The sequence below is a fragment of the Oenanthe melanoleuca genome, chromosome 1, assembly GCF_029582105.1.
Source record: "Oenanthe melanoleuca isolate GR-GAL-2019-014 chromosome 1, OMel1.0, whole genome shotgun sequence".
In the NCBI taxonomy this organism is placed as follows: Eukaryota; Metazoa; Chordata; class Aves; order Passeriformes; family Muscicapidae; genus Oenanthe; species Oenanthe melanoleuca.
This window is the reverse complement of record NC_079333.1, coordinates 81,852,986-81,876,183: the sequence shown is the minus strand read 5'-3', so window position 1 is coordinate 81,876,183 and position 23,198 is coordinate 81,852,986. Positions and strand designations below refer to the sequence as shown.

At 35.5% G+C, this 23,198-nt stretch overlaps 1 protein-coding gene across 1 annotated transcript; it reads left to right on the top strand.

Moving 5' to 3' along the window:
• Positions 1 to 308: 308 nt before the first annotated feature.
• On the top strand, positions 309 to 20,679 carry TSGA10 (testis specific 10). The gene is given in 21 exon segments (XM_056492537.1): positions 309 to 485; positions 2,938 to 3,140; positions 3,382 to 3,483; positions 3,832 to 3,921; positions 3,923 to 4,006; positions 4,203 to 4,280; positions 6,440 to 6,591; positions 7,617 to 7,732; positions 8,914 to 8,940; positions 8,943 to 9,043; positions 10,234 to 10,300; positions 10,492 to 10,566; positions 10,569 to 10,654; positions 12,740 to 12,763; positions 12,766 to 12,852; positions 13,372 to 13,498; positions 13,501 to 13,565; positions 17,690 to 17,895; positions 18,210 to 18,245; positions 18,247 to 18,328; positions 20,557 to 20,679. Coding segments are annotated over 21 exon segments (2,010 nt in total). The 5' UTR covers positions 309 to 406.
• The last annotated feature ends 2,519 nt before the right edge of the window (positions 20,680 to 23,198 follow it).

Genomic DNA, 23,198 nt, shown 5'->3' with positions numbered 1-23,198 from the left:
GCTTTAAAAGAATTCTTTAAAAGAATTCCACTCAAAACAATGAGTGGTGGCATTACATGTGTCTGAATATGCCAGTTTATGATCCATCCTCCTGTTTCCATCCCCAAATAACTATGAAGAATTTAACTATTATTTGAGGAAGTATTTTTTTTATCTGTCAAGGTGTGGAGAGAGTGTTGTGTCATTTGAGGAGAAGCTTGGCTTAACTCCCTCCCCTAACAGAAAAGTTCTTAAAAAAAATGTAGCAGCAACCAGTCACACTGTATTCATTTGTACATAAAACCAGAAAGAAATAGGAGCACCTTTCCTTGACTTTAGTAATGTTTATTGAGAAACTGTGCTCTGCATCATAAACCTGATACAGAAAGTTGAATTTTTGTAGATAAGAGTTATTAAAAAATCTACCATGATGAAACCAAGTAGAGAAATAATTAAAATTTCTATGAAAGCAGTGGTCATAAATATTTATAGCAGCATTAATGAGGAAAGGGGTTTACTGATAATTTTGTACAAGATTTTACAATGCATCTTTTTAAAAATAATTTTTAGGAATATTTCTAACCTCTCATTTTGTTTTGCCTGTAGAATTTCAGTCATATACACCTGTAGGGACAACAGATATTACGATCATCTTGGAAAGAAAGCTAGAAAGCTACTTAGGTAAGCTGTTGTGCTGGTACTGAGGCAGAAGTCAGTATGTCCATCACAGCTGCTTGGCTTTTGTCCTACAGAACTCCTGGCTCAAGGAAATCAGAGTCATAGAATAGTTTGAGTTGGAAGGCCAGAAGACCACCTGGTTCTGACCCTTTCATGGACAGGGATACCTTCCAGTAGACCAGGTTGCTCAGAGCTCCATCCAGCCTAATGTTGAACACCTCCAGATGTGGAGACTCCACAGCCTTTTTAGGCAGTCTCTTCCAGTGCCTCATCACCCTGTGAAGTGAATTTTTCTTGAAAATATACAATTGTTCCCTATTATCTAATTTAAACCTTCCCTCCTTCAGCTTAAGTCATTCCTCGTTGCCCTATCACTAAAGTCCCTCTCCAGCCTCCTTGTAACTCTGCAGTCTCCCTGGATCCTTCTCCAGTCTGAGCAACCCCAGCTCTCTCAGCCTGTCTTCATAGGAGAGGTGCTCCAGCCCTCTGATCAGCTTAGTGGCCTTCCTCTGGACTTGTTCCAACAGATCAGTGTCTATCTTGAACTAGGGGCTCCAGAGCTGGATGCAGAACTCCAGTTGGGGTCTCATGAGGGCAGACTAGAGAGGGAGAATCACCTCCTTTGCCCTGCTAGGCACACCTCTTTTGCTGCAGCCCAGCATGTGGTTGGCCTTCTGGTCTGCAAGGCCACATTGCTGGCTTATGTTGAATTTCTTGTCCACCACTTCTAAGTCCTTCTCCCCAGGGCTGCTCTCCATCCGTTCTCCTCCCACCTTGTGTCCATGTCACTGACAGATGTTGAACAGAACCAGCCCAACATCAGCCCCTGAAGAGCACTGCTGGTCTCCACCTGGTCACTGAGTCATTGGCCAGTTTGGATGCAACCATCCATCTAATTCTTTATCCACAGAATGGTCCATCTGGGAAGTCCACATCTCTCCTGATTAGAGAGTTGTGCAGGACAGTGTCAAATGCCTTGCACAAGCCCAGGTAGATGAGAGCAGTTCCTTTTTCCTCACCACTTACTTTACACCATTGCTGTAACCCCCTTGTAGAAGGCCACCACATTTTTCAGGCATGATTTGCCGTGGTGAAATCATGTTGACTGCCACTAATTGCCTCTTTATTTTCTGTGTGCCATAGCAAAGTGTCCAGGGCATCTGCTCCATGATCTTGACAGGTACCAAGGCAAGAGTTACTGGCCTGTATTTCCTTGGGTCTTCCATATTTCTTTTCAAATCAGTGGTGAAATGTGTCACAGGAGTAAATTCTTACCATTATATGGCAAGTGTAGTATAAGTATGTATTTTAGGCTATATAAATATTAGCATGTTTTCCAAAAAGTGCTCTTTCACTAGTTGGTAAAAATAGTATTGTGAGTGAGCAAATACTGTGTGTAAATTTGAGTCCTCAATGCTCAGTGAGGTACTGAAGGTGCCAATTCATGATTGCTCTGATCTGTTCCCTTCCCTAGGGCTAGGGAAATGCATGTAACTGCAGAACCTGAGAGTGCCTCTTTCAGAGAGAGAAGGGATGGGATTCACCTAATCTAATTGATATGTCAACAGTGATGATCATTGTAATAGATATCTAGGCTGTCTTTATCATCAGAGCTACTTCTAGGACATGATTAATTTTAGTATGAATGCAAAAATCGATTGTAGGAATCACTTTCTAGAAATTACTCTTTGTAGTGACTCAAAATTACATTCTTTTACTCATAAACAAATGGGATTTGATGTGCAATTTTTAATTTCAGAATTGCAGTTCATCTTCAGAATCTGTTTTAGGATCTTACATGACTTTCTGGATTTCCACAATACTTACTTGCACATTATTTTATTTCCATTGCAAAAATTCACCTTTTGTGGACCTTAAACATGGTGGTCTACTTTCTATCATATTTTAAAATTCATCAGATATTCCAGTACAAATCTACCCTTAGTTTTGAATAGACATATTTCAAGTTAATTAACATTTAACTTTTATGTCCCTTGCTTTCTTGTTAGATCCATATTAGAAGAACATTCAGGCATATTTGCAATATAATAAAAAAGAGAAAATACAGACATTCAGAAGTTGCTTTAAAGTATTATATGGATATTTATTTTAATTAGATATCTGCTTCATCTTACTTTTGAAGAGTATATTTATCCATTTTACTTCATTTTACATTGAAGTATCACTAATTGCAAAAGGTTTTTTTTGGTGCATTCATTCTCTCATTTATGCTCATTGTGCAGGTTATATTATTTATAAACAGAATCTGAACTAAAGCAAGGGAGTCACCTTCAAGTCTTGATGCCTTTATTAAGTCACTAGAAAAGGACAAAGACTGCTATAAATGTGAGACTGAGAATTTGTTGAAGGTATTAAGAAACACATTCTCAAGTCCTAAGAGAACCTCTACTTGTGGCAGCATTAAAAAAAAAAATCATCCATCCAGGTGAGTTTGGAAAATCACTTTGGAAGAAGAGGAACAAATTTTTTAGAATGTATCTCATGTTTAACTACTAAAGCTATAACTACCAGGGAGAAAAACTATTTGATTGTAAACAGAAGGGTGCACAAGATGGGAATGGGCCAACAAAAGAAGTTTTCAAAACAGATCTAATAAGAAAGTGTTTCAAGTTTTCTTTCTCTACTTTAACATTATATCACCATATTCTTTAAGGGAGTGATTTCTGGTCCAGGAGTCTTGAAAATATTGAGAATGTGAAGAACTTGAGTCAAAGTGTAAAATAAATGAATGTTGTGGCAAAAATTCAGGGTAACTTCAAAGTTTTAACAGCTGAGAGAGACAAAAATCTCAATTTTTATGAACAGGTAATTTTATTTACATTTGTGTGATTAATTGAAATAACAAGGTAATGTGCAAGAGAAAATTATATTTTTGGCTTTGTATGAAAAAAGAAAGAATGCAAAGCATTTATTTAAAGGAAAAAAAATAGTTATGGAAATTGTGTGATTTTAAACTGTCAGTTCTATATGAGCTTGTAAGTGCTGTCCTGATTTAAAAATGCTTTCTTGAATCAAAGAATGTGTGCACAAATTATTACTTCATCTTCAATATTATACATTTTCTGGGAATGCTCTACATTACCAACCACAGGACCCAGTAATATATTGATTATCTATTCCATGTTTCTGTTATTCTATTGTTTTTAAAAACAGGCACAGGAGGAGATATCCCAGCTTAGTCAGGAAGTTATAAAATGTTCCAGGACTCCTAAAAGCACTGTGGCAGATCAAGCTGTATTAAGACAACATGGAGATAGAAAGGGATACAGCACTGTCAGGTTTCCAAAGGATGCCTAGAGAACATGATGGACTCCGGGAGCAGTTACAGGTTTGATTCTGTCCCATCCCATCTCAGCCCCACCCCACAGGTTATTTAAACATGAAAATTACTTAGCAGTGTCATTAAAGTTGCTAAGGATTTCTATTCTGGTTGTGAGAATTAATTACTTTACAAGTCTGTGGTGAGTTGAAACTTGTTCTGTATGTGATTTTGCTGTATGTGTTGTTGCTGTTATTTGATACAGATTTCCCAAGGAACTGCATTTAATGAAAAGGCTCATTTAAAACAGAGATTTGAAGAGCTTGAAACTACTATTCACAATGTAAGGGAAAATATTTATTTATTGAATTGTAAATACAATACAGGTGATGTTCATGGTTAATCCTGCAGGACCAACCTGACTGCTATCAGGAAACAACATGCTGAGGGCAGTGGATGTTATTTACCAAGACTCTTTCCCCTCTGCTCTAATAAGGCACCACCTGGAGGACTGTGTCCAGCCCTGGAGTCTGCAACATAATAAGGACATGGACCTGTTGGAGTAAGTCCAGAGAGGCCATGAAGATGATCAGAGTGGGCTGGAGCACCTCTCCTCCTAAGACAGTCTGGGAGAGTTGGGGTTGTTCAGCCTGGAGAAGGGAAGACTTTGTGGACATATTTTAGCATTTTCCAGTATCTAAAGAGGACCAGCAAGAGAGCTGGGGAGGGAGTTTTCACAAGAACATGTAGTGGCAGGGCAAGGGGGATTGGTTTTTAACTGGAACATGACAGGATTAGATCAGATACAAGTCAGAAATTTGTGACTGTGAGGGTGGTGAGGTCCTGGCACAGGTTGCCCAGAGAAGTTGTGGATGCCCCATCCATGGAAGTTTCAAGACCATCTGGACCAGGATGGAGTACTCAGCAACCTGATTGGAATGGAAGGTGTCCCTGCCCATTGCAAGGGGGTGTGGAACAAGATGGTCTTTAAAGTGCCTTCCAACAAAAAAAAGTGCCTTCTTGATTCTGTGATTTTAAGGCTGTACCAAGCTTTCTTCACTGTTACCCACAGTGATCTTTTATCTAGGTGAGGATAGGCTTGTTCCACCTGCAGTAGAAGTGGCTCAAGAGGGAATTAAGTTCTATCTGCCAGTGGTATGACATGAAGAAGTCATAAACAAGCTTTTTACTGCAGTGCTTGTGGAAAGATGAGCAACAATAGGCATTCATTGAAACCAGAAGGGTTCAGGCTGAATACAAGGAAATACTTGCTTCTCATGAGGGCAGTCAAGCAGTCCCCAGCCTTGGAGATTTTCAAGACTGGACTGGACAAAGCCCTGAGCAGCCTGACCTCAGAGCTGGCCCTGCATTGAGCAGGGGTTTAGACTAGAGACCTGGAGTCCATTTAAATGTGAATTATCTTATGACTGTGTATTACTAAGACCTGATGCTTCAAAGCTAAATGTAATTGCACTGTTCTGGCAAATCATATTTAATATGGTTTAAGTTACTTGTGTGTGCAATTGTTTGCTAACAAATGGCACTAAAATAGAAAATGAAAACATTAATAAAATGAATATAAATCTTAAATTTACTTACAGTCCTAGTAGAACTTTATTTTTAAATAAATTAATGTCGATTTCTTCTGTATATCTTTCTTCTAGATCTTATGGTTATAAATTCTGGTTTATCTTCTTTTTCCTCCTCAGCCTTCTAAAATCTTGCCAAGCTTATAAATATAATACCACAGTTCATAATATTAAATGGAGTACATCTGATATGAAGAATACACTGTAGGCTGAAATAGCTCTGAGTAGTAAATTAACTTTAATCACACGCCTACATATGATGTGTAGTGAGTATTGGGAGCCCTGTTTTAGGTACATCATCTTATTTCTTCAGTTCTTTTGGTACCCTTTGAGGGCGATACATCAACATGAAATTTATGGCACTAGTATTGAAAAAGCTGTGCAAGAGGCTTGGGATCTGTTCTTTGTTTTAGCTACAGAGCTGAAGGACTCATGGTGGTAACTTGGTTACATTGTGCTTTATGCAAGTGATTGGCATAGGTGTGTAAATTAATAGAGGCCCAAAGCCATTATTGGTCATGTTGTGTCCCAAACCATGATTTCTGCCTTCATTACAATCATCATAATGTTTTCTTTTATGTTATTTTGCACTGAAAATTTTAAGGTAGATCGATGACAAACATTTTTGCCCTTGGGCATAATTACTAACCAGAAATTTACATGAATAAATGAAAATATTCCCAGAGATTTAAAAGATGGGAAATTGATTTACCTTCAAAGGAAGTGAAAGTCACACTTTAGGTGTTTGCCAACTATCTTCAGTAAAATGATCCAGGCCTTGAGTAAATTAGATGCTTGGATATTTCTTCTGCAGCAAAAGATTTGTGCTAAAAACAAAGTAAAAATTGAAATAAATTCTATAAATCAGCTCTTTTTTCCCCCCTGATCTGTTAGTGTTTGATTATATTTATAGTTAGATAATGAGCAGTTAGAACAGATGTCCAAAGTGGTACTAATGTAAGACACCATTGATTCTCTGGAAACTGAGATGAAAAGATTTACAAGAAAAGTACTGGATTCTAAAACTGGGCTGAATTGTCAGGAAGCTGAATATGCTTCTCTTAGGCAAGTAAAAGTATGTAATTGCATTAATTTGACTAGTAACATCAGCCTATGTTCACTGGTTTTTGTAATTGTCCTATGGCTTAAAGTGAAAGGAATTTATGAAAAGTAAATGGCTTATGAGCCATCCTTCATTTTGGAAAGAAATTGTTTTCCTCATTGTTTATTTATATGTAAATGTTCTTGTCTTATTGAAATGATGATGGTGGAAACCATCTTCAGTTAAAAAGTAAAATTCACTTCATTAGAGTTAGGAGCTTTCTGTTAGAAATGACAGGGATTGATGGGTTTTCATAAATAGCATATGAATACTTTTATTTTCATTTAAATTTTTTTTTTATAAAACAGGCAAACATGCATAACCCAGTGAATGTCATGTCATTAGCTTTAAATATCCATTTCTTAGTGTTGGAGTCTTTTCATGAGTGGAAATAAAACTGAATCTTTCCTTAGGGCCTTTGGTCTGCTGCTGAACTGGAGTTCCCAGCCATGTTCAGAAGCATAGTAGAACTAGACTCGATCAAAGCCTTTAAGGAATAAAAAATTTGTCAGTGAGTGCTGCTTTATAATAAATTGACAGATTTATGAACACTGATGAATTGCAGAAAACTGCTGATTTTTTTTCTTTACACCCCCAAACCAAACTGATAATTCTTTTCAGTTTCTTGAACAGTGTGAGAATCATTAATGTTACTACATTTGAACAAATAAATTGGTTCTAACTTGCAACAGGTCAGGCATTCCAATAGATGTCCCAGGGGATGATCTTTATTTTAATTATTTTTGTTACTTTTTAATAATCACCTGTTGCAAATAAGTCTTCTTACTTTTCTGTAATCCTTTACACGATTATTCAGAATTTAATATATGAGATTAAAGTTAACATTAATAAAATATCCCAAACAATCTAAAATAGATAGAAAAATCTCAATTTTTCCTCTCTTTTGAAATTTTAGTGACCTTTCCAAAAGAAAAAAAATTATATATCAGTGTCTGAATTCTCCTGTTTAATGCTTCTGCTTTTCCAGTTTATTGAATGAAAAGACAGAACTGAATCTTTTAGAGATTCAATGAAGCCTTGTGAAGAAAAAACTTGAACTGCAGCTTAGTCAGGAGAAAATTATGCATTTAGATGAAAAAACTGGTGAGTGATAGATTCATTTTTATAATAAAATTTAGTAGGCTGATTTTCATATTCTGCAGTCATTTTATGGGTTGAAAGAAAAGGCATTGAATGAAAATAAATATATTTCTTAAAGTTTTAACATTTTGAATGCAAAACCCTTGTTTTCTTTCATTATTGAAAGGTTTTTGCATTTTAAAGTTATGTGACAGAGCTTTGGCAAGTGTAAGTTTCAGTGACAGCACATGCTGTCAGCTGAACAGTGTGTGCTAGTGCCAGTGTGCAGTGTCACAGCGTATCAGTTAAATTTGTGATTCACTAAGGCAGTGGTAGCACCTCTCAGCACCATAAAATACTGATGGTGGAAATCAGGAAAACATGCTTTATAGTATATTGCAGTATATATCCTGTACTCTGTGTTGCACCTTTTTTATATTATGGGAGTAAAGGAGATGGATACAGGGATTATTATTCCTGTAATGCCAAGGAATGTATTCTTCCAGAACTACAGGTGTAGAGTGGTGATACTTTCCCTAATGCAGAACAAGGTACTGCTTACCTTCTTTACAGCAAGGGTACATTGGAGGCTCTTGTTCCACATGTTCAACATGATGCCCATCAGGACCCCCAGCTTTCCTGCCAAGCTGCTCTCCAGCTGGGTGGCCCCCAATGTGTTCTGGTTCCAGGGGTTATTCCTTCCTAGGTCCAGGAATTCTTTTTATTGAACTTCATGAGATTGTTCTCAGCCCATTTCTGCAGATGGGGAGGGTCCCTCTGGATAGCAGCATGACCCTCTGGTCTATCAGCCACTCCTCCCAGTTTATTATCTCCTTGGAAAACAGTCTCTCACTTAATCTGTAATTACATGCTGCAGTCTACATGTTGCTTTTGTCTATAGTAATTATGTTTAAACTTTTGCTGTAATACTGAAGAGAGTTATTTTTAATTATCTAAATGTTTGCTCTTGAAAAACAGATTTGTTCTGAGCCATGTAATTTAAGGCCTTGATCTAAAGAAGGGTCTAGTTCTATAAATATAATTTAAAGATTATTGTTACTGTATTTTTAAAAGGTGCATGCCTCAGTGCTTTCTTCAAGGAGAACTTTTGCCTTGTTCTTTTATGCTTTAGAAGTGTATTGAAAGAATTTTAATTTCAAATGGCTTGAGTTAATTAAAATTGAGACGCTTCTGATTGCATCCAGATAACTTTTCAAGATAAAGTCTTGTACAACTTTGAAAGAAACAATTGCACAACTTAAGTCATCCTTGCAAGACTGTGTAGGAGAAGGAAGAGAGAGGATTGCTACTTTTCAGGACAGCTTTGCAATTAAAGTATTTTCTAATATTCAAATTGTTGCAGAAGGTAAATAGGGAAAGGATCTACTGGGCTATCACACCTATCCTGTGTTGGTATCTACAGCAGTGCTGTGTGCTGGTCTAGTTCTGCTGCAGTTTAAGGACAATAATAAGAACTCATGTTGACTCCAACAGCAGCAGGTCTGACCTGTGCTGATCATCTCAGTTTTGATGTTTTGTATCAGTTATACTTACTGAGAGGGAAGACTTTAGGTACTCTCTTGAAGTGGAGAAAATTAGCCAAAAAAATATTTTGTCATAAAAGTTAGCCTCACTTCTTCCTTGGGGTTCTGTGATGTTAAAGTTGTAGGATACTCAATAATAATGCCTTGCTTGTCGTTGAAGAAACATCTGAAATGTTTTTTTCATCGTAAGGTTTATTGCCCAGTGTGATTTCTATCTATGTAATGAAGCTGCTTAGTTACTAGTTCTGAAACTTCATTTTTCACTTCAGCTTAAATGGCATGGATGTTGATTTAGGAGAAACTAAACAAGGCATTTTTAAACTGTTGTGGTTTAATGCAAGAATTTGCATGGATTTTTAACAAAATCTTAAAGAAAAATTATTTCAGCACTTCTTGCCATAAGCACTGGCTTTGCATTTTTAAAACAGCAAATTGTAAAATTGTGTCTGTTTTAGAGAAGAGATGGCTGTCTCTTGCTTCTCTTGTGTCTCCAGTAAAATAAATTTTCTAATCTTATGCTTCCCTTACTGTCTGTGTCCAAAGACAAGGGAATAAAGTAGTATACTTAGTTATGGAGTTCTTTTTTATAAATTAAAAACTACCAGAGCAGAATAAACTACCAGTTTATTCACTGTAGAAGAGCTGTGTTAACTTACATAACAGGCAGAAGAATCATTTAGGTTTGTGACTTTAAGCCAAATGCTATATTGGAAACAAAGGATTAAAAAATTTAATTAAAATTATTATACTCTACAAGAAGATGACATTTGTTCCTTTATTTGCTAAATTAAAAAAAAAAAAAAAGAACATTCATCTCTAAACAGTATATGATGAAATTTGGAAAATCACAATCCATTCTGCATTGAATTTATAATTTATTCAGTTCATTGAATAAAGAGAAATATAATATTCTTTCAATTTTTTCACATTTATACTCAGCAGTGGTGAGAGGTTTCTTTAAATTTCATATTTCTTTTCAAGGAGAAAATTATTTCAGATTTCAAGATCATGATTTCAGAGTTGGAGCATTCCAAGGGATAAGGACAAAGCAAGGATGAAAATTCAAGATCATTATAAAATTTTGATTAATTTATGGCTTTAAATAAAAAATGGAATCATGGGATGTACTAATTTGTTACAGCATTGTTTCATGACTTGAAAAACACTAGAAAAGTTATAATTTATGTTTGGTTGGGCAGTATTGTTATACCTGAATAAGTTTTTATTTGCTGCTTAGAGAATCTGCTGAAGAAGTCTCTGTCTGTGAGAAGGGTATCACCAGTTTGCATCAACGGCTGCAAAAAACCAACAAAGAACTCAGAATAACAAGAACAGAGAATCATTATCTCAGGAGAACAACAGACTACAAGAGCATCTTTCTAATATTCAGCAAGAAATTCAGGTATATTTGTAGAGGGAAGCCTTCACTAGAAAGAAAAAATGGTATCTTCTTCAAATAGCATTGAGAATTGGTGGATCCTCATCTGTAGTAAATTCAAGACTAGTTTTTAAGTTCATGTTTCAAACTCAGATTTCCTCCTTATTGCTCAGCTCACTTGTGTAAAGAGGACTAGCTATTCTTATGCAATGGTTTGGATATTTGTCTTGAGGAACAGCTAATTAGTGAGTTTCTCCCCTGATCTTAAAGTAAAAACAAGGCAGCTATAATTATCACTTACATGGAAAAGTACTATAAGGGAAGCAGCAAGTATTTCTTACAGTGTTCTGTGACTGGCCTAGAGTTCTTAAAAGCTTATGACTTTGACTTGCTAATAATTCAACACAGTATACCTTTTAATGAGGTTCTAAACTTTATTAATAGTATTGTATTTATGTTTCTTCAAGATCTACTTCTGAATGAAAGATACTTGAAATAGTGGGTTATAATATAGCCTTACGTTATCCACTGTGTTATTTATCTCTGTGCAGTTCCTGGTGAAAGTAGTTAACATATTTCAAGTGTCATCTCATGCCCACACAGTACTCCTGCACAGATATATTTTTCTGGCAGCTAGAAATTCAGCTTAATACCTGTAGGAGCTCATTACTTCTGTGGGTGATGTGGGTTTTCTTCTTTTTCTTCAGCTTCCTGCCTTTATTTAGGTTTTCTGGTACTTAATCTGTGCACTTACTCTACTGCTCACTTGACTTCCTCTTCCTCTAGAATTGCTACTCAGTTTTAAAGGAGCAAATTAACTGTACCTAATGTCAGGTATATAGAACTTTTAAGTTAATAAGGGTCCCTTATAAGTGAAGAAAAGTCCTCCAGGTGATTTCATCTCACTCCAGGTTTTAAAGTGATTAATTTTACCTTTCTCCATCATAGCTAATGGCTTTAGATCAGGTGCTTCATTCTTAGGTGGACCAAAATTTTGGTGAGCCCACTTGCATTCTACAAAACTTTTCTCCCATACTAATTTTTTCTTTTAAGTGCCCTCCTGGAAAAGATGAGGTTGGTAGTGGCTTTGACTGCCAAAGGTTCACCAGGGAATTACTTCTTCACCTTCTCTTGGAATCACAGCTTATAAGGATGATGTCAGCTGATACAAAATGCAGCTTCCTATTGCTCCCAGCTACTTTTGAAAGTTTCACAGTTTTCTTTGCAATACTTGGATGCTTGTAGAAGCAGTTGGAAACAAAAAAATCCTAGTCTCATAGGGTGAAGTACTTTTTAGTAGGATTGCCTCTAGAATATGTATTGGTTCCTCTAGACCCTTCCATTAATTGAGGTGATACCCCAAGTATTTAAAATATTATCATTTCTTTGCTTGGGTTTACTGGAAAATTTCCAGAGCACCATTCTCAGTAACTCACAGCCTTTTTGCAACAGGAATAGGGGTTCTGCATAGAGACTTCCCCACACTACCACACCTTCCCCCAGTTCTGGCAGCTGAGTTCTCCTAGTAATTTTGCACAGAAGAAATTTCTGTACTGTGCAGTTCAAGACAGCCTTTCTGCAGTTCTTTTTCCTTCTTTTGTTCACTTTCTCAAGCAATAACTTCTGTTCACTTTCTCAGCTTCTGTCTCTGTTCTCCTAATACTGATTGGGAGATAATCACTTGATTAATTAACATGTAAGCAATTCTGAAATAATTAATTAATATTTAATCTGTCTTCTACTTTTAAAAATATAGGCTTTTAAAAAACTATAATGTAAAAAGAGATAGAACTGATTGAACTCTGCTTGTTAAATGGGACAGGCTGGTTTTTAGTGACAATCTAGCTGCCAAATAAACCATCTGTTTTTTTCTTTTTAACTGCTATATTCCTTTACAGATTTTTTTTCTTTCTAAGAAGAATTCACATTATTTATAAGTAAAAAAATATTTTTCAAAAATTAAATATTTGGATTATAAAAATGCACAATATAAATTTAATATAGCCTTAAAAAACTTAATAAAGCCATAGACCTTAGATACACACTAATTATTTTTTTTAAGGTACAAGTAATATACCTAAACCTTATGGAAAAAACCTTTCTTCATAGGTACTGTATAAAAAACTAGCAAAGTTTTTTATACTGAGCTTGATGATATTAAGTTGAAAGCCCAGGATTCAAGCAGAGATATTTTCAGGCTGAAGCATGTGCTGTAGTCTAAAGTGAGTATACAAATTAAAACTGTTGTTTATGAACAAAATGAATTTTTTAGATATCTCCATAGAAGAATTTGCTTCCTAACCAAAACTTATTTGCATTCCCTTAATTTGATTTTACTAGTTTGAACACATTTTCATGGCTGTTTTTGCAGTACAAAATTAATGTAGAATATTTAATTATGATTATATATATATGCACATGTGTGTTTATTTAACTTAAAAATCAGACAGGGAATAATACAGAGACTTGGAACTCTTTTGTCTTTATTACTTTATGGGATAAAGTAAAAATAAATATTACTGCACTGTATTGCTATGTCTTGTATGTCTAATGTTAACATAGCCATTCTTATCAGATGTCTATTGATCATTTAAATGACTCATCTTGAACAAAACTCTGGTTCTTGAGAAGTCTCTCAATGTTTTCTCTAAAATTTTCAGTGGAAAGACTATATCCAATATCATATCTGTAGATCTATAAATATCCCTATTTTTGGAGCTTACTGTGAATTATTAAATAAGCAAGCTTTATGTGTTAGTAGAGAGAACTGTGAGCTCTTGGAGAATTATCACAAAGCCTGTGAACAAGGAGGAAGTTTGGAAGCAAAATGCCATGAAGCAGAAACAGGCTTTTCCTGTTACACTGGCACTGATCAGTGCAGTCTGAGAGCCACAGTTGGAAAGGGAAAATAAAGTCCCTTGAAACACAGATAGAGTAAGTGAGTTGAAATCATTCTTTCCATAGTTCACCCTTGAAATGATCTGGTAATATTTTAAAATTATGTATAATGTCACTTCTATTTCAGGGAGATTATCTACCATGAGCTGTATGCATTTTACTTTATATACTAATATGATTAGAATTCCACTAGTCACACTTGGGAAAAAAAATCTTAAAAAAAAAAAATCTAAGAAAACAAAAAAGTTAAATGCTCTCATGGTTTGGAGTCACTGAAGGCATAAAGTCGTACGAAACTCTGCAGCATACCTGAATCATCTCAAGTACTTTGTTACCTGTCATATTCCTGTCCCTGCTCTTCTTGCTTTGAGCTTCTCAGCCTTCTTTCCACTGCTTTAGATGTCCCAAAGAGCCTCTTCCCACTTGAAAACTTGACGAACCTAAAGAAAAATTCATGGCTTGACTTTGGAAATACGTTGGGAGCATATAAACATGTCTTGGAGGTTCTCCCATTTTTGTTGCAGATCATCTCTGCTTCCTGAATATCACATAAGCTACTGAGAGCTGCTCAAGAACATTAGATACTCTAGAGGAACCAAACTGTTGTTGTTCAGAAAGTGGGTGAGAACACAGCAATAACAAAACAGCACAGGAAAATGATGTGGCATATTTTGGCATTCCATTAAGATATAATAAAACAGGTACATGGTCAAGTTTCTCTAACAAGCCTGAAACCAGCAGACATTTCATCCTTCTAATTCCTTCCCACACATCTGCTATTAAGTATAAGAATAAAGAGGCCTCTTCATCAACACTATGTCAACATGTTGGGTCAGAATTCCAAATGTCATGTTCCAGTCAAACAGTTACATGCAAGGCACATATCTAAACCACAAAAGTTTGTATTCAAAAATCTTAATGTGCTCAGCAGTGTTCCTTGTGCTTTTTTTTTTGGTGAGACAGAGCTAGAATTAATGTGATGTGCTCCCATAGAATAATCTCTTTGGATCTCATTTCTAGTAAATCCTTCAAGCAAATCACAGTGCCTTACCTCTCACTTTGCTCTGCTAACCTCCCACACTCATTCTGTCACCCACTGTAACTTGAGTTGAAAGTGGATGACCAGGAATATCACTGGACAAAGTACAGGCATTTTTCAAAAAGGAAAAACCTAGGTTATGTTAATTTTAAATGTATAAAATTCTTAATGCTTTTAGTCAGACCTGCTCCTGCTGCCTTGTGAATTCCACTTTAATGCGACTCTCTCATCTCTTAGTCATACCTGAATTTACAGGTGACAGCAGTATAAATATGATTGACAGAATTTCAGCATTCACAGATCATCTACATACAAAATCAAATTTTATTGCTAAAATAAGAGGATCTCATCTGAAAATAAAATGCAGTCCATGGCAGAATTTTCAACCTTATTAACTCTGAGAAAGGAGTAGAATTCTAGGAATAAAGTTTAAAATGCTAGTTGCTAATTTTGCAGTCAGAAGCAAGAACTCTTCTAGTTTTTATATACAGGAGTTATTTTAAAAAATAACTTGAAAGTTTAGTGTAGAATAAACTACTGTGGCCTCTTAAAATTTGCCACAATTACATATGGATATTTTGTAGGATTTTGGAAGCTGTTTTAATTCTTTTTTTAGTAGAGTTTTATATTGCTTTACTGTAGCATTTAACAGAAGCAACATACAAGTCTCCTATTTCTGCCTTAAACAACTCTCTTGTGAAAATGGGCCAAGGGCCTCAAAACATACATTAGGAGAGAGTCTCTACTTTCAAATGTCACATCTACAGCAGAACTTTGCATTAAACTAGATGCAAAGAACTATTAAGTCAACATTTAATTTCCACAGCAGAGAAGGTAGAAAGGGTACATGAAATATATTAGAAAAATAAGTTTATGTTAATGTTATATTTAAGGGATCCAAACATACTTTAGGATCATGAATGATCGCTTTTTCAATTTTTAAAATGTTTGATTTGGCATTTCTCAGGGGCTTACTCCTCCTTGAACACTCTAAAAAGGACACTGCTTCACTGCTTTGCAGTGCTTAACTATGAACACTCAAAAGTCAGAGCTTAAAATTACTGTTGTTTTCAAGAAAGATATCTTGGATTTTACATCTAGTCACTAGGTAAGCAGAATAGCTGGAGCTGTTTGTTATCAATGAAAATTGGCATGGACTTTAAAATGATTGACTTTTAGGAAATATCAGTATCTTTAATATTTTCTTAATTTCCCTTAGAAATAATATTTCGTTGATCTTGATTTTTACAAAAACTACAAAAGTAATGTGTGATACACACATATTTTAAAATTCAGTTTGGATAAACTGAAAAGATGCTCATACATAATCGGATTTTTCAGGTATTTTCAGTATGATTCTGTTACTGACATGTCCATCCTCTGCTCCAGCTGAGATAATTTCTTGTTCTTTATAGGCTTCCAGCAGTCTCTTTAAACCTTTATGTGTTTTGGAAGTACAGTGGGTAAAGCTGCTGTTTGCCAGTTCCAGCCAAATGTGCATGGTATCTTTTGTATCCTTATGAAATCCTCTATGATTCTTTTGATAGGGAAGAGTTGTAGCATATGACACTTACCTGAAAATTTTATGAGATCTAATATGGCTAAGCTTCCCTGGATCCTTCTGTGAAGGGGATTCCTGGGACTGTGGAGAACGACAACAGCTTTGGGCAAGAAAACTGCTGAAATGCAGTTGGAGAGTTGGAGAAATGCCAGAAGTTGGGAAATTTTCACTAATTTTTCTGTATCTTTCAAAAAGTAGTCTTTCATTAGCCATGTATAACCTTCAGATAAGGCTCTTACTTTATACAGTATTCCACTGCAGAATCTGCATTATTAGATTGCAGCATATTTATATTCAGAAGCAGAAACTAAACCTGATTCTGAATAATATTGTTCTTTCAATGTTTCTAATACTGTTTATTTTCCTTTATCTTCTTCTGTCTACAGTTTTCAGTATTATTTTGTTCTGAAATAAAAATGTAGAATATCAAAACCGTTCCTCTGCAAAGGGACTAGATATTTGAGTGACAGTTCATAGAAAATGGGGTCTTTCAGAATGAGGAAACCTTTCAGTTTATTTTGGTAAAAGAAAAAAAAACAACTTTTGTTTTGATAAATGATAAATGCTCTTTCCTTGCTTTTTTTTCTTCCCCCCCACCCCCCCCCCATTCTGTTGGCCTGTGATCTGAGTCCTTCTAGTATCTTCCTCCTTTGAACACACAAATAGTTATCTTCTGAAATTCCTGAGAAATGTACTGGAGAGGTGGAGAGTTTGTTAATATGTCTCAGTTCATAGATTTCCCACGACATTTGGCTGAGCATTATTGTGCTTAACGTAAACTAGGCTTGAGTAAAATACAGATAAAAGTGTTGCAGCACCCCAAACAGATTGTTAGTCAGAGTATAGTGCATACATGAAAAGATGAAGGGAAAATAGCATCTGTCTTACTTATGTTAAGATTAAAACAGGCAGTTTTATTTGTCTCTGTAGCTGACCCAATATTGATTTTCCTGATTCTCAGTCTCTGAAATTATTTTTTTAATGTGTATGTGTAGCTATGTCTCAGGTATGTCCCTCATTCCCTCTGCAGTGGAATATACTAGGTTTTTTGAGTATTCTTTTAGGTTCCTCAAAGAAATATAGATATTTAATCTCTTTGTTTGGATTTTATTCATTTTCCCTTTCATTCCAGTTTATTCTTGCTGCTCCTGTAAGTAAAATGAGGGTATTCTCACTCTGCTGGTACCAGTTGGTAGTACCACATGTTATTTCCTGCATGCAAGCAGTTAATCAATAGCTTCTTGCCTCAACAAAAAGTGAAATTTCCTTTCCCTTCGTTAATGATTCTGTCTACAGAATCCATTGTTCCATATATTGCATAGCATTTTGTCATTTGTATTAAGTACATTTCTATTAAGATATATACATTGGATGATTTTATAAATCTGACAGAGGACTTTGGCTGGGAAAATATAGAACTAATTACCCATCTTGGAGAGAAAACAGATTTTATAATTGATCCCAGACTTCCTTTTTTATTTTAATTTTTTTTTTAAAGATTACTCCAATAGAATGCCAGTAAGCTTGATAGACATACACCTGAAACTTTAAAATCTTTGTTTATTTGCAGAGCAAGTGTGAGTCAAGCCATTCTGAAACAGAGCTGCTGAGAAAACAACTGGAAAATGAAGAAGCATCTATGAAAAACCTGGAATCTTTGCTTTTGTCCAATTGTGAGAACAAATTTCGGTCACAGAGAGCAAAGCAAGAGAAAGACTCTGAAATTCAGTTTTTCAAGGAACAGCTTGCTTTAGTAGAAAATAATCTGTGAATAAATGACCAGGAGAGCACTGCAGTTTTTCTCATTCTTTCCAAGTGTATTTAAACAGAGGTGGTTTTAAATCTAGCTGCATTTTCAAATGTACCTTGACTACATTAATAGCAGCAGATACCAAAAACCTGCTTCAAACTTCTCAGTTAAACCCTAATAGACTCTTCTTCATAGTGTTATATTTTGCTCCAAAAATGTTCTTTATCTCATTTGCATGGTATAGCTGCCCTTTTAATTTTGAATAATTGCATGTGGCTACATGCTTGGAGAATTACAGTTGCTATCTAATTAATGTGTATGGACTTCACAGTGCTGTGCAGAATCAAGATTTTACTCACCTCAGAAACAGCAGCTCAGTTAGAGTCAGAACTGGATATCACCAAAACACAGCTGGGGACTGAGTGCTTTGATAGGCAAGTATATGTTTTTGTACTGTGCTTCCTGCAGCTAATTGGGGTGAAATACAATGTAGTACTAAGGCTAATTAGTCAGATAACAACAAAGTTTGAGTTTATACTGCTGTACATCTCCTATATGTTCAGAGACTATTCATGTCACTAAATTTAGTCTGTTCAGCTGTTACACATGCTTTCTAAGCTACTTGTGTAGGTTGCCTGTGTAGCCAAGAGAATGAGACAGTGAGATTAATTATCCTCTGGAATAGCCTGGTTTAGGATGAGTGGGTCACTTTCCTGAACATAGTCATCTCTCTTCACTAATTTATACTGATGCCTGTCTTGATCTATAGTGAAAATCCAGGTGACTAGTTGTTTATACAAGTATAAACATATATAGCCTACTAGTCCTCTGCAACCTCTGGAATGATTTGCACACCCATTTTCTTCACTACTTGAAGTGCTATGGATGGTTCTCAAATGGCAGTATGACAATTTTTTTTTTTTTTTTTTTTTTTTTTAATTTTGCAAGAAGAGAGTTTAACAACATGTAGGAACTATTTCACATAATTGGGCCAGAGCACCACAGAATGGTCCCTGTCCTGCTTCATGCAATAATTAATCTATGTAGTCTTGGTGTCTTACATAGTTTTCTTATTTTTGAAACAACAATACTCCTCCATTTCATGGATGTATTGAGGATAAAATATTACAGTTTTGGGCATTATTTTGGATATGTAAAAGAGCGAGCTAAAAGAAGCAGAGTAATATGATTACAGCACAGGTAGAAAGAGGTGTCTTGTTTAACTAGTAAATTGTTGATATTCTGTTCTCTAATAAGTAAGAACAAGGGATCTGGAGAGGACATCTGTGCTTTCATGGAAAGAAATTGAGCCAGCTTCTTAGAGCCAATCTATTTTTTTGGCACTGGCAAGTGAAAACCAGAAAATTTGCCATACAAGAAAATTACTTTCATTGAAGTCTATCTTGTTAGTACATAATGGAAGCAACAGCTGTGAGTAGTGACAGGTTTGGTTTATGTTGTTAGTTTGAAGAAGTGGGTATATGCTATCCTTATTAAAACAGTGGCTGGACTAGTCATACTGATTTACTGCCTTGGTGCAGAATGAAATAATGCCTGAAATGAGGAGGTGGAAGTGCCAACATGTCAGACCTTGAATAGGCACCAAAACAGTGATACCAGGAGGCTTGATCCATCAGTCTGGCTTTTTCTTCACCAGCCAGGAAAAGCACCTCCCAGTTCCTCCCATCCTTGTGACTGCAGAAGCAGTTTGGGCTCCTGTGAAAATGAACAACAGGTTTTAATTATTGTCCTCCTCCTCCTCTGGCTGTGGTGACCAAGCACACAGACTGTTGGGCTTGTTGGGCTGCTGTTGTTAGATCTAGTCCATTTTGTTGTCCCCAGGTCCAGCTCTCTGAGGCAGTGCTGAATGTTATCATTCCCCAGCAGGCTTTAGTGACCACTGAAGTGGTCAGTGGTCACTCTACTCCACAGTCTGTTGTAATGGCTGAGCCACATGAAACCCAGAGATTGTTGTAGCCACCCTACCTAGCAGCTTCCCAATCCTACACAGACTAGATTCACCTTTTGTAAACAAGTGACAGACTGAAACCTAGGATCCCAGAGGAGTATGTACCTTCAAAACTTTCCACTGAATTATCCAGTCCCACACACTTCCTTCCCATAGAGCCAGATGCAGGAGTTATGGATTGAGCTAATATCCAGGCCCCATCTCTTGCACTAAAAATGACTGGACTTCCATTTTGCAACTTTCCCATTGGGGATTCCAGCATCTCTTAAATATCCATCAGTTTCAGTGCACTTCAGTAAACTCTAGTCCATTGGCCTTGCCAACTCAAACAGCACAGGAATACCACTGTTCTTACTTTTGAATAACCTTAAAATTAGGCTCTTCCTCCCTGGGTATGTTTACAGTTTTTAGTTTTAAACCTGCAGTTACCATGGCTCCCTTCTGTCTTTCAGGGAAAATTGAGACAATGGATATGTAGAAATAATTCTCAGTAAGGGACTGAAAAAGAGACTTACTAATCTGTCTTCCAGAGAAGTATATGAAAACTACAAAAACTATGATGAAAAGTACATTTCTTTTTAAAATAAAATTTAGAAGCTGACAATCTTTGGAAAAAAAAAAGCTTATACTGTCTATGAGATAATTCTAAAGATTTTTGAAAAAAATATTTAGTTTCACATTATTTTAATGTTTATTTAGGGAACTTGAGGAGCTTCATCATCAGAGTTGTACAAATTCACATCAGTTAAGCTCTACATTAAAAACATCATGACCTCAACATTCCCATCATCAATCTTCTAATGGGTCTCTGGACTAGTCTCTGGAAGGCTAGGTGGTTCCACAACACTTAAGTTCCAAATAAAAATAAAATCACAAACTCTGATACTTCTTGTCGAAATATCAACTGAATTCCATGGAATTACATTAATGCAAGAAAAGTTACAAGAAGATTCAGGACCACAATCTTTTGATGATACTCCTTTTATTTTGTTTCATTGAATTGTATCAAAACTATATAGTCAACAGCAACTACTTGTACCGGATGCTGTAGTCAAAAATTCTTAAAATATAATGGAAATAATGCTACACAAAATCTCAACTTGTTACTGTTTTGTACGAAGTGTAGATGTAAATATTTTCATCTTTCTTACATAAAAGCTATTAACTGTCTATTCTTTCTTCTACTTTTCATAGTAGTTTTTACTCTATATGGGCCCATGTTTTTACAAGAAACATAAATGCATTCTGCAAGTCTCAAGTACTCATAACCCTGAGGAGGAACAAGCCCAGCTTTCTTTTTAACCATTGATGGAATGGAGTTTCTGTAATATGGAGTTACACCCAGCAGTTTCAGTCTCAGCTTAGTTTCCAATTTGGTAGCTGCATGCTTGTTGCATCACATGTTTTGATAGATTGGTGGCAGCATGCATTAAAAAAATATTGCCAGTTGAGAGGGGAAGAAGTCTCAGTTCATGACTTGCTTTTGAGATGATTATGTATTTCCAAGTTTAATTTGTTCACTGAGATTATTACCTTTGGCTCTTGACTAATCTTTGTTATCAAAGGCTCCTCTAAGTATTAAAAATGGGTCCCAATCATATAAGACAAGTTTCCTCAGGTCAGCAAGCTGGTTCTGGTGCGCTTAGGAAGAAAATACAGCTGTGCAATGAAGCCTTAAGTTATTTTTTTGCTACTGGCAATCCTTGATAGCAAGTACAGGGAGTCTTCATTCCTCTGATAGAACTGTGTCTACTCCTGTTTCATCTGAGTACAGTGTAGCTCTTAAATTTGTTGAAAAAAACATTGTGTCATTTGGAACAGTTTCATTTACTTTAAATTACCATAACACTTTCTTCTATTTTTGATAGTTGCAAAGAAAAGAGGAAACAATCCATGTAGTCACCCCACTGATACTAACAATTATGGTGCTTTTTCTATTTGCATTACTCCCTTTTCATGGTGATAAAATTCCATTCTAAGTAGTAAACTTTTGGCTAAATAACAAATGAAGACTAATCTACAAGTTAGATTAGGAGTTCAATTCCTATCTTACTTGATGTTCCTTTTTTTTTTTTTTTTTACCCTACTGGTTTTTGGGGGATTTTTGCTTGGTGTTTTATTGTCTTGGTTTGATTTTTTTATCCTGGTTGGCCTTATGTGACTTTTGCACATTCCTAGGGTACAATGAGTTTAAATGCTGAAAATGAAGTAAGTGAGCCATGTTTGTTTAAAATTTTCAGACTGTTTTAAGGTAAGTTTTTCTGAATTAAATCTATGTAGCAGTTTTTCTTCTGCTTGGTTATTTTCCATTTTTGAGAATTCAAGATATATATAATTTATGTATAATAGCTAATATAATAATGATCTCATCGAAGTCCTTGTTATTCTTTCTTTCTTTTTCTTTTTTTTTTTTTTTTTCCTTTTGGGCTACATGAGAAGAGCTAAGGTTGTTTCAGACTTACAGAATCCTGGAATCCTAGAATGGCTTATATTGGAAGGATATTAAAAACCATCTAATTCTGACCTTCCACTAGACCAGGTTCCTCAATTCCCTTGAACACTACTTAGTTACTTGTTTATGCTAAATGGTCTAGGGTTGTTTTCATTAAAAAAGAAACAAAACAAAAACAAAAACAAAAACAAAAACAAAAACAAACCAAACAAACAAAAAAAAAAAAAAAACCAAACCAAAAAACCCCTGACATGTAATAATAACTGAAACATTGGCAATCTGTGGTACATTTTAAAAGCTTAAATGGAAAGAATTTATCAAGTTTGTGTAGTGTAGTGATACAGGGATGAATGAAACAGCCTGTTAGAAAGCCTCTCCTAAAACAGAGTAGAGATCTGAATCTGGAAATGTCTGCTTTGTATATGTGATTTACATTTGATTTGCATATTTGCTTTAATGTCCAAAATACAAAAGTTCTTGATAAATTTTATGTCAAGAACTTAGAGTATCAATCAAGAATAAGATGGAATAGTAGAAATGCATGAAATATCTATGAATGATGATGTCCCTCTCAGCTAACTCTTGAAAGATGTAGAAAATTCATTGAGACGAGAACAAAATAAAAACAAATGTAGAACATTGCCTGAGAGTAAAAGCAAGACTATTAATGCAAATATTTGGATATAGTAACCAGCAGATTCACAGAATTAAGGCTTTTAAAATAGATATTTGGGGAATTGATGAAATATGATCTAAGTATAAGTTCCTGTTAAGTAATGTACTACTATTCCAGGGCCCTCCTGGAGGGAAAATCTTATTTTTCAACCACTTTAAGACAAGTAAACAGGGATTGAAAAGGGTATTGTAGCAACAACTGCTAGAAACTGGAGAGGCTTCTT